Here is a 12,417-nt window from a genome sequence, read left to right as displayed (position 1 = left end):
CTCCCTGCGGAGACCCGATGCCAGGTCCACGCCTTGAGCTAAAGGCAGATGCTCAACTGCTGAACCACCCAGGTGTCCCTATTTGTAATGTCTTAAGGAAGAAGCTGAGGTCGTTTGATATGAGGTCTTTCCCCTCCCTTAAAATATGTGTTTAGTGCTATGAATTTCCCTCCAACTACGGTTTTAACTGTGTCCTACAGATTTTTAAATGTTTATTATTTGGATTTGGTTCAAAACACTTTCTAGTTTCTCTTGCTTTTTTCTTTGTCCCGTGAGTTTTTAAGAAGTGTATTAATTTTCTAATAGCTCCAATTTTCTGGGTACCTTTCTGTTAACAGATTTCTAATTCAGTTACATTGTAGTCACAGAATATAGTTTGTATGATTTGAATCCTTTAAAATTTATTGATATTTATAGCCCAGATTCTGGTCCATGTTGACAGAGATTCCATGTATTATATATATATATATATATATTTTTTTTTTTAAGATTTTATTTATTCATGAGAGACACAGAGAGAGGCAGAGACACAGGCAGAGGGAGAAGCAGGCTCCATGCAGGGAGCCCGATGTGGGACTCGATTCCGGGTCTCCAGGACCTGGGCCAAAGGCAGGCGCTAAACTGCTGAGCCATCCAGCGATCCCCTCCACGTACAATATAAATGAATTTATATGCTGCTGCTGTTGTGCCAAGTGTTCTGAAACATCAGTATCTCAAGTTGGTTGATAGCATTGTTTAAGACTTTTTTTTAAGACTTTTTTTTTAATCCCTTCTGAATTGCTATCAACTTGTTTTATCAGTTACTGAGAGGTTGTTGAAATCTCCAGCTATTATGGAAATTTTCCATATTTCTCCTTTCATTTTATTAGCTCTTGCTTCATTTATTTTGAAGCTCCACATGAAATGAATAAACACTTAGGATAAACTGATACCTCTGTGATTATGAAATAATCTAAATTCTTGGTAATATCTTTTGCTTTGCAATTTAGTTTGTCTGGTATTAATATAACCACTACAATAGCTTTTTTTTAAAATTTTTATTTATGATAGTCACACACAGAGAGAGAGAGAGAGGCAGAGACACAGGCAGAGGGAGAAGCAGGCTCCATGCACCGGGAGCCCAACGTAGGATTCGATCCCGGGTCTCCAGGATCGCGCCCCGGGCCAAAGGCAGGCGCTAAACCTCTGCGCCACCCAGGGATCCCTACAATAGCTTTTTTAAATTAGTATTAATATGACATAGCTTTTCCCATACTTTTATTTTTAACCTACTTCTGCCTTTATATTTAATGCAAGCTTTTTTTAATTTTTTATTTTATTTTATTTATTTATGATAGTCACAGAGAGAGAGAGAGAGAGAGAGGCAGAGACATAGGCAGAGGGAGAAGTAGACTTCCTGTAGGGAGCCTGATATAGGCTCGATCCCATTTTTATTTTTATTTATTATTTATTTATTTATTATTTTTTTAAAGATTTATTTTTTTTATTCATGATAGACATAGAGAGAGAGAGAGGCAGAGACACAGGCAGAGGGAGAAGCAGGCTCCATGCCAGGAGCCCGACGCGGGACTCGATCCCGAGACTCCAGGATTACGCCCCGGGCCAAAGGCAGGCGCGAAACCACTGAGCCACGCAGGGATCCCCCTTTTATTTATTTTTTAAAGATTTATTTATTTATTCATGAGAGACGACGGGGGGTGGGTGGGTGTGGGTGCAGAGACACAGGCAGAGGGAGAAGCAGGCTCAATGCAGGGAGCCTGATGTGGACTCGATCCTGGGACTCCAGGACCATGCCCTGACCTGAAGGCAGGTGCCAAACCGCTGAGCTACCCAGGGATCCCCATCGGTCCCATTTTTAAATGAATGGTTCAGTAATGTTAAGTATATTCATAGTGTTATGCAACAGATATCTATAACTTTTCTTTTTGCAGTATTTTTTTTTCTTCTTGCAGTATTGAAACTTTACACATTAAATACTAATTACTCCTCTCTACTTCCTGCACCCCCCCAGCCTTTGGTAACCACCTTTCTACTTTCTTGCTTCTATGGTTTGGCTACTTTAGACACTTTGTATGAGTAGAATCATACGTTATTTGTTCTTTTGTGACTGACTTATTTAAATGTTCAACCATTTTATAGCATGTTATAGGATTTCTTGCCTTTAAAAAAAAAGATTTCATTTATTTGACAGAGTGAGAGAGAGAGATAAACCGCATGAGCACAAACAGGGGGAGAGGCAGAGGGAGGGGGAGAAGTAGGTTTCCTGCTGAGCAAGGAACCCCACCTGAGGCCAGGACCCTGGGATCATGACCTGAGCCGAAGGCAGACACTTAACTGACTGAGCCACACAGGCACCCCAGATTTCCTGCTTTTTAAAGAATGCATAATATTCTAACATATATGTATATACCACATTTTCTTTTTCTTTCTTTCTTTTTTTTTAATACCACATTTTCTTTATCCATTTATTCATTCGTGAAGATTTGGATTGCTTCTATCACTTGGCTATTGTGAGTAATGCTGCAATGAACATGGGTGTGCAAATATCATTTCAAGACTCTCCTTTGAATGCTATTGGGTACATATACCCAGAAGTGAGATTGTTGGATCATATGGTATTTCTATTTTACTTTTTTTGAGGAATCTCCATACTATTTTCCATGATGGCTACACCATTTTACACTACAGGGCACAAGTGTTCCAACTTCTCCATTTCCTCACCAGCACTTTATTTTCTGTTCTTTTGATAGTTGCCATCCCAGTGGGTATGAGAGGATGTCTTTGAGTGATTTTGATTTGCATATTCCTAATGATTAGTGATGTTGAGCATCTTTTTGTGTGCTTCTTGGCTATTTGTGTATATTCTGTATAAAAATGTCTATTCAAGTCCTTTGTCCGTATCTTTTTTTTTAGAATAACAAAAAATATTTTGCTAAAACATAAGATTTACAGAAGTTTCCAGACAATCCATACAAAATGGTCACAAGCTTTTTCTTGAAGGAAGGATTCTACACTTGACAGCAAAGTCACAATGTTATTAGTGAGGGCTGTGATGTTTATTTAATGTTCCCATTTTGGTTCAAGCAATCAAGCTTGTCCATCTACAGCGTCTAAATAAAGTTAGACTTGGCTAGAGAGCATATTCTAAAGAACTGGTTAGCTGCTTTTTTTTTTTTTTAAGATTTTATTTATTTATTCATGAGATACACACAGAGAGAGATAGAGAGCGGCAGAGACACAGGCAGAGGGATAAGCAGTCTCCATGCAGGGAATCCGATGCGGGACTTGATCCTGGGTCTCCAGGATCGTACTCGGAGCTGAAGGCGGCGCTAAACTGCTGAGCCACCCAGGCTGCCATAGATGCTTTTAACCTATGCAATTAGATCACCATAAAAAGCGGGAAAGGAGCCCATAAAATTAAAATAAAACTACCTCTCCCCCTCAAAAATAATAATAAAGAAAAACACCCACACCCCTGCAGCTAACCCTGACAACTACCTTCATTCACAGTGCTTATACCTAAACCATGATAGGGGAAATGAATAAAAGCAGAGGGGCACCTGCTTTTAAATGTTTCACAACAATCCAGATGATACTTCTAGCCTCTGTTTATGCTTTACAACAGTGAATCAGGACAAGACATAGATTTGCTAATGTGCATTTAATCACCAAAGGACTGAAGATGTCTGGGCTTTTATTCTGTAATGTTTCTAAGACTGTGTCCATTAAATGCAAACAAAAAAGGAAGAAGTCTTGGCAGAACAGAAGTGATGCACACTTGATGATCAGATCGATTTTAAATATTATTCATGGCATATAGCCTAGTCCATGCTCTAGCTGTTTCTACGGCTTGAGCTTCGTTGGTCTTCCACTGCTCTGCTACATCATTTGCTAACGGATCATCTGGATTGGGAGCACTTAACAAAGCCTGGATCGATAACAGAACTGTGTGGATCTGCAGTGCTGGGGACCACTTATCTTTCAAAATATCTAAACATATTCTTCCCAACTTGTCTACATTAGGATGATAAATTTTGGTCATGAAACGTACTTTAGGGGCTGCCATCGGGTATTCTTCTGGAAGAAATAGTTCCAGTTTAAAAGTCCCTCCCTCAAAGGGGGAATCCTGGGGGCCAGCAATGACCACATGAAAATAACGGACGTTGCTCTCATCTGGTTCTGCTTTAATGCCAGGAACTGGTTCTGCCAGCAAACGCTGGGTTTCCTTGATAATCCTGCAGGGCAGCCCGGCCATCTTGTCAGATCCCGAGTTCGGCCTCTGGTCTCGACTCTCCCTTTGTCCATATCCTAATTGTATTTATTTGTTGTTGAGTTGTAGTAGTTCCTTATATATTCTGGATTAACCTCCTATCAACATAGGTGATTTGCAAACATTTTCTCCCATTCCGGGGTTGCCTTTTTATTCTGTTAACTATTTCATTAACATATAGAAGATTTTAATTTTGATATACTTCCATTTATCTATTTTTTATTTTGTTGCCTGTACTTTTGATGTTATAGCCAAGAAATCATTGCCAAACACAATATACTGAAGTGTTTTTCTATGTCTACTTCTAGGAGTTGTATAGTTTTGGGTCTTATATTAGGTTTTTAATCACTTTGAGTTAGTCGTGGATATGGAGTATAGAAAAGATTCAAATTACAGTTTGCTAGTATTTTGATTAGGATCTTTGTATCAATATTAATCAAGAATATTGCTCTATGGGTTTCTTTACTGGGATCTTTAACTTTCTTGGTTTTGATATCAGGGTAATGCTTTCTTTAATGCTGGCATAATAAAGTAACTTGGGGAGTATTCTATCCTAAATTCATAAGCAGAATTTGAGAAGGATTGGTATTAATTCCTTAAATGTTTGGTACAATTCTTCAGTGAAGCCATTTGGTTCTAAGCTTTTCTTTTTTGGGAACTTTTTATTTTTATTTATTTATTTATTTATTTATTTTTTAAAAAACATAACCAATGTTATTCTTTTTTTAAAATTTTTATTTATTTATGATAGTCACACAGAGAGAAAGAGAGAGAGGCAGAGACACAGGCAGAGGGAGAAGCAGACTCCGGGAGCCTGACGTGGGATTCGATCCCGGGTCTCCAGGATCGCGCCCTGGGCCAAAGGCAGGTGCCAAACCGCTGGGCCACCCAGGGATTTTTTGGGAACTTTTTAATTACAGCTTCAATCTCCTAACTAGGTATAAGTCTGTTCAGATTTTTATTTTTATTTTTATTTTTTATGATTCAGTCTTGTTGGGTTAGATGTTTCTAGGAATTTGTCCATTTCTTCTATGTTATCCTATTATTGGCATATAATTATTCATAGTAATCTCTTATGACCCTTTTTATTTCTGGGACATCGGTTGTAAGATCCCTGCTTTCATTTCTAAGCTTAGCTATTTGAGTCTTCTTTCTTATTTTCTTAGTTAATTTAACATCTGGTCATGAGCCAGATTCAGAAAGAGGACCTCAGGAAATTCTACAAGAGTAAGAAGTACAAGCCACGGGATGTGCAGCCCAAGAAGACATGTGCCATGCACTGTGACTGAACAAGCACCAGGACAACCTGAAGACCAAGAAGCAGCAGCAGCAGGAGCAGCTACACTCGCTGCAGAAGTATCTGGTCAAGCTTTTTCCTAACGGATTTGCTGCCAGATGCAGATGTGAAAACCACCACTAAACCTAAACCAAAATGGGAAAGGAAAAGACTCACATCAACATCATCATCATTGGACGTATAGATTTGAGCAAGTCTACCACTACTAGTCATCTAATCTATAAATGTGGTGGGATCGACAAAAGAACTATTGAAAAATTTGAGAGGGAGGCTACTGATACGGGAAAGGGATCCTTCAAGTATGCCTGAGTCTTGGGTAATCTAAAAACTGAATGTGAACATGGTATCACTGTTGATATCTCCCTGTGGAAATTTGAGACCAGCAAGTATTACATGACCATCATTGATGCCCCAGGACACAGAGACTTTATAAAAAACATGATTACAGGCACATCTCAGACTGATTGTGCTGTCTTGATTGTTGCTGCTGGTGTTGATGAATTTGAAGTGAGTATCTCCAAGAAGGGGCAGGCTTACGAGCGTGCCCTTCTGGCTTACGCACTGGGTGTAAAACAACTAATTGTTCATGTAAACAAAACAGATTCTACTGAGCCACCCTACAGCCAGAAGACATACAAGGAAACCGTTAAGGATGTCAGGATCTACATTAAGAAAATTGGCTACAATCCCAACAGAGTAGCATTTGTGCCAGATTCTGGTTGGAATGGTGATAACATGTTGGAGCCAAGTGCTAACATGCCTTGGTTCAAGGGATGGGAAATCATGTGTAAAGATGGGAATGACAGTGGAGCCACCCTTCTTGAAGCTCTATTGCATTCTGCCACCAGCTCGTCCCACTGATAGGCCCTTGCATCTACCTCTCCAGGATGTCTACAAAATTGGTGGTATTGTTACTGTCCCTGTGAGCCGAATGGAGACTGGTGTTCTTAAACCTGGCATGGTGGTCAACTTTGCTCAAGTCAGTGTCACACCTTTGGATTTCAAAGTGTGTTGAAATGTACCATGAAACTTTGAGTAAGGCTCTTCCTGGGGACAATGTGGGCTTCAATGTCAAGAATGTATCTGTCAAAGATGTTCATCATGGCAGTGTGGCTGGTGATAGCAAAAATGATCCACCAGTGGAAGCAGCTGGCTTCATGGCTCAGGTGATTATCCTGAACCATCCAGACCAAATAAGTGCTGGATATACACCTGTGATGGATTGTCATACAGCCCATTGCTTGCAAGTTTGCCGGGCTGGAGGAGAAGATAGATGATCATTCTGGACAAAAGCTGGAAGATGGTCCCAAGTTCTTGAAATCTGGTAATGCTGCCACTGTTGATACGGTTCCTGGCAAGTGTATGTGTGTTGAGAGCTTCTCTGACTATCCTCTCGGCCATTTTGCTTCATGACATGAGACAGACAGTCACTGTGGGTGTCATCAAAGCAGTGGACAAAGAAGGCATCTGGAGCTCGCAAGGTCACCAAGTCCACCCAGAAAACTCAGAAGGCTAAATGAATATAATATTGAATACCTGCCACCCCAGTGTTAATCAGTGGTGGAAGAACAGTCTGAGGCCTCTTTGTGTCAATTGGCCATTTGAGACTATTAGTAAAAGACTGGTTGATGATAACAATGCATTGTAAAACCTTCAGAAGCAAAGAGAATGTTTTGTGGACCATTTGTTTTTGTGTGTGTGTGTGTGTGTGTGTGGCAGTTTTAAGTTATTAATTTTTAAAATAAGTAGTTTTGGGCAGCCTGGGTGGCTTAGCAGTTTAGCGCTGCCTTCGGCCCAGGTCGTGGAGACCCGAGATCGAGTCCCACATCGGACTCCCTTGCATGAAGCCTGCTTCTCCTTCTGTCTGTATCTCTGCCTTTTTCTCTCTCTCTATCATGAATAAATAAATAAAATCTTTAAAAAAAATAAAATAAAATAAGTAGTTTTTAATAGAAACAACTTGACCAAAAACCTGCCACAGAATTTTGAGACGCATTAAAACAGAAGTTTAATGAGAAAAAAAAAAGTATCTAGTCAAGGCCTCAATATAGGCATCAATAAAACATCAATAAAACAAACTTGAAAAAAATAGAACTATCATATGGTCTAAAAATTCCACTTCTGGATATTTTTCTGAAAGAAACGAAAACACTATCTCCCAAAGATATATGCAACTCCATGTTCTTTACAGCACTTCATAATAACTAAGACATGGACTCAACCTAAATGTTTATTGATAGATGAATGGATGAAGAAAATGTAATATATATAGACAATGGAACATTATTCAGCCACAAAAAGAAGGAAATCTTGCCATTTTTGACAACATGGATGGACCTTGAGGGCATTATGCTAAGTGAAATAAGTCAGACAAAGAAAGACAAATACTATTGATCTCACTTATATGCGGTATCTAAAAACAAACAAGCAACAACAAAACCAACTCAATGATACAAATGATGGATTGGTAGTTTTCAGAGGTGGGGGATAAAGGATGGGTGAAATGGTGAAGGTGGTCAAAAGGTACAAGATAGATATAAATAAGTAGGTCCTGGGGATATAATGTACAGCATGGTGACTACAGTTAATAACACTATATTGTATATTTGAAAGTGGCTAAGACAGCAAATCTTGAAAGTTCTCACCACAGGAAAGATGTTTGTAATTATGTGTGGTGAAAAATGTTAATTAGGCTTATTGTGGTGATCATTTGAAATATACACATATATTGATTCATTATGTCATACACCTGAAACTAATATGTTATGTTAATTATATCTCAATTATAAAGAATCCAAAATATAAATACTTAAAAATAATTAAAACTTTGTATTTTATAAAAAGAATCTGTTAAATGGGCTTTTTTATGTGTGAAAAAAATCAAGGGAACTGTATGACAGTCAGCTGTGGTCAACTTATTAATTTGCTTGCATGACTAGCTATAGAAAGGGTGTGGAGTCAAAACAGTTAGGGCTTGCAGTTTGACACACTCCACATGCAGGAGGGCATGTAGGAGGGCCAATAGTGGACTGCCTCTTCTGACCCTGATGTCAATTGAGTCTAAACATAGTAAGAGGGATTTGGTTTATAGTAAAATGAATATATTTGAATTATAATTTGAATTTTAATTTATGCCTAAATATATATTTGAGTAATTTAAAAAGTGCATTGTTTAGTTTCCACATATTTGTGGATTGCCTTGTTTTTCTTCTATTTCTAATTTCATTTCATTGTGGTTAGAGAAGATGCTTTGAATGATTTGAATCTTCTTAAATTTTTAAGACTTGTTTTGTGGTCTAACATGTCTCTCTTAAGGGAATGTTCTATACTTTGATTCTCTTTTCATTTCTCTTTGTGTATATTATATGGTTATTTTCTTTGTGATTACCATTGCAATAACATGAAACATTTTAAAGTTATAACAATCTATTTTAAGCTGATCACTTGAAGTATGATAATCACTTCAGTTGTATGTAAAATCCACTCCTTTACATCTTCACTTTTCCTGCTATATGTTATTAATGATATACGTTACATCTTTTTATATTTCATATTCATCAACATACATATTATAGCTTTTTGTTTTTGTTTCTTAAATTCTATACTGGATTGTAAAGTGATTTGCATATATACATTATCATACATCAAGGTTGTATATTTGTCTAAATATTTACCTTTACCAGGGAGTTTTCCATTTTTATATGGTTTTGTGTTAGTGTTTATTTTTTTTGTTTTTGTCTTTCATTTTTTTAAAGATTTTTAAAAAATCTTTCATTGTTTTTGTCTTTCATTTTTTTAAAGATTTTTTTAATTCTCATGAATTTATTTATTCATGAGAGACACACAGAGAGAGGCAGAGACATAGGGCAGAGGGACAAGCAGGCTCCCTGCAGGGAGCCTGATGTGGGACTTGGTCCTGGGACTTCAGGATCACATCCTAAGCCAAAGGCAGATGCTCAACCACTGAGCCAGGCAGGTGTCCCTTTTTAAAGATTTATTCATTTATTGTAGAGAGAAAGGGAGAGAGAGAGCATGAGCAGAAGGAGGGATAGAGGGAGAGAATCCTGAAGCAGACACCCCACTCAGTGGGGTTGCCTGTTGTGGGGCTCAATCTCACAATCCTGAGATCATGACCTGAGCTGAAATCAAGTTGGTTGCTTAGACTGCACCACTCAGGTACCCCTGTGTTACTGTTTATAGTACTTTTGCTTCAATTTGAAGGATTCCCTTCAGAATATCTTATAGGGCAAGTCTATTGGTGATGAGCTCCTTTAACTTTTGTTTATCTGACAAATTCTTAATTTCTCCTTTGTTTTTGAAGGACAGTTTTTCTGGATATAATATCCTTGGTTGGCATTCTTTCTTTCAGTACTTTGAATATGTCATCCTATTCCCTTCTATCTCAAGATTTCCACTGAGAAATCTGCTAACAATCTAGTAATAGCTTTTTTGTATATAACAATTGCTTTCCTCCCGCTTTCGAGATTCTCTGTTCATGACTTTTGACAGTTTATGATACCTGTTGGTTGGCAAACTGGCTTCTGTACATGAAGGGCAAGCAGAGACCAAAGCAAGAGGCAAATCAGCCAAATTGGTAGAAGTTTTAATAAAGAACTTACATACAAGGTTTGTCTTGGGTGGCCACAAGACAAATTGATCTCTGTCCTCAACCACCAGAAACTTGACTGGGTTCAGTCACATACACTGTCCAGATGGTCTCAATAACACATTGCTCTCTCAAGGGTGTGTCCTTGAAGACAGCTCCTTCTAATGAGGATGGTGGACAGAATGTATATTCAAGGAGCCTCCAATTGCCCAGGTCCTACTTGCAGGTCAACTGGTGGTCACATTTTCTTGATTACCTCCAACAGTTTCTCTCATTGTAAATCCCTTTGGATTTTTCCTAATTAGAGTTCATTAAGCTTCTTGTATGCCTGCTCTTTTCTCAGATTTTGGAAGAGTTTGGCCATTATTTCTTCAAATAGTTTCTCTTCCTTATCATTCTGGGACTCACATAGTGCATACATGGTTCCGTTTGATGATGTCCCAAAAGTGCCTTAGGCTTGCTTCATTTTTCTTCATTTTTTTTCTTTTTGCTCCTCTGCCACAATTATTTCAAAAGTCCTGTCTTTAGAGAAAATGAGTGAAAATATCAGTGTGGATGACAGAACATGAGAGACTCCTAACTCTGGGAAATGAACAAGGGGTAGTGGAAAGGAAGGTGGGCAGGGGGTTAGGGTGACTGGGTGACGGCACTGAGTGGGGCACTTGATGGGATGAGCACTGGGTGATATGCTATACGTTGGCAAATCGAACTCCAATAAAAAAAATAATAATAAAAAATAAAAAAGGCTTCAACACAAAATGCCCTTCCTTATCCAAGGAAGCTAACTGGAAAAAAAAAAAAAGTCTTTGAGTTCGTTGATTCTTTATTCAGATTGCTATTGAGTACCTTTAGTGAATTTTTCAATCCAGATATTATATTCCCAAATTCCAGAATTTGGTTCTTCATAGTTTCTATCTCTTGTTGATATTCTCATTTTGTTCATGCATTATTTTCTTGATTTCATTTCGTCTATCAGTATTGTCTTTTAATTCATTAAGTATCCTTATGACAATAATTTGGAACTCCTTTTCTCGTATATCTCTCTTTCTTTAGAGTTAGTTTCTGGAGATTTAATTCGCTCCTTTAAATGTGCCATTTTTCTTTTGTATTTTCTAATTGCTTGAAGAAGTTTGCCAATTTCTTCACAAGAGCTCTTGCTGGTGTTGCTCTGTGATACGGTGTCCTCTTTGGTGCTGTAGTAAGCTGCAATATTTGATACCTAGCGTTTCTGTGATAATGAAAACTGGTGCATGTCTATGGCCTTAGTTCTCAGACATCCCTATCCTAGCACACCATTTGTCAGTATTTGGATTCAGGAAAGACAAAATGGTCCCTTGGGCAGCCCCCTAAAAGAATGATGGACATAAGTTTCACTCCTTTCTCTCAATAAGGAGAAGGGAGTTGGGGGGGGTCTTCTAATTATGCCATACTGTGTTGGGTAACAGTTTCTTAATTTCTTTTTTTTTTTTTATAAATTAATTTTTATTGGTGTTCAATTTACCAACATACAGAATAACACCCAGTGCTCATCCCGTCAAGTGTACCCCTCAGTGCCCGTCACCCATTCACCCCCACCCCCCACCCTCCTCCCCCTCCACCACCCCTAGTTCATTTCCCAGAGTTAGAAGTCTTTATGTTCTGTCTCCCTTTCTGATATTTCTCACACATTTCTTCTCCCTTCCCTTATATTCCCTTTCGCTATTATTCATATTCCCCAAATGAATGAGAACATACACTGTTTGTCCTTCTCCGGTTACTGTGGCCAAGTTCAAAAAGGGTGTTGCCTAGTTCTTCTCTGGGATTTTGATGGAATCTTGTCTCACATTTAGATCTTTCATCTATTTTGAGTTTATCTTTGTGTATGGTGCAAGAGAGTGGTCCAGTTTCATTCTTCTGCATGTGGATGTCCAATTTTCCCAGCACCATTTATTGAAGAGACTGTCTTTCTTCTAGTGGATCGTCTTTCCTCCTTTATCGTATATTAGTTGAGCATAAAGTTCAGGGTCCACTTCTGGGTTCTCTGTTCTGCTCCATTGATCTATATGTCTGTTTTTGTGCCAGTACCACACTGTCTTGATGAACACAGCTTTGTAGTACAACCTGAAATCTGGCATTGTGATGCCCCCAGATATGGTTTTCTTTTTTTAAAATTCCCCTGGCTGTTTGGGGTCTTTTCTGATTCCACACAAATCTTAAAATAATTTGTTCTAAGTCTCTGAAGAAAGTCCATGGTATTTTGATAGG

The 12,417-nt window shown here is 38.4% G+C and overlaps 1 protein-coding gene and 1 pseudogene across 1 annotated transcript; one reads left to right on the top strand and one right to left on the bottom strand.

Annotated features, from left to right (window-relative positions):
* Window positions 1-3,796: 3,796 nt before the first annotated feature.
* LOC129506797 (ubiquitin-conjugating enzyme E2 N-like) lies at window positions 3,797-4,255 on the bottom strand. Its single transcript, XM_055320796.1, has one exon. It carries the CDS (start codon window positions 4,253-4,255, stop codon window positions 3,797-3,799), a length of 459 nt encoding a protein of 152 aa, XP_055176771.1.
* A 1,402-nt stretch (window positions 4,256-5,657) lies between these two features.
* LOC129506697 (elongation factor 1-alpha 1-like) lies at window positions 5,658-7,370 on the top strand (annotated as a pseudogene).
* The last annotated feature ends 5,047 nt before the right edge of the window (window positions 7,371-12,417 follow it).

Source organism: Nyctereutes procyonoides, unplaced genomic scaffold, assembly GCF_905146905.1.
Source record: "Nyctereutes procyonoides isolate TBG_1078 unplaced genomic scaffold, NYPRO_anot_genome, whole genome shotgun sequence".
Classification (NCBI taxonomy): Eukaryota; Metazoa; Chordata; class Mammalia; order Carnivora; family Canidae; genus Nyctereutes; species Nyctereutes procyonoides.
Note: the sequence above shows the minus strand (reverse complement) of the source record. Positions and strands in the feature narration are given on the sequence as shown.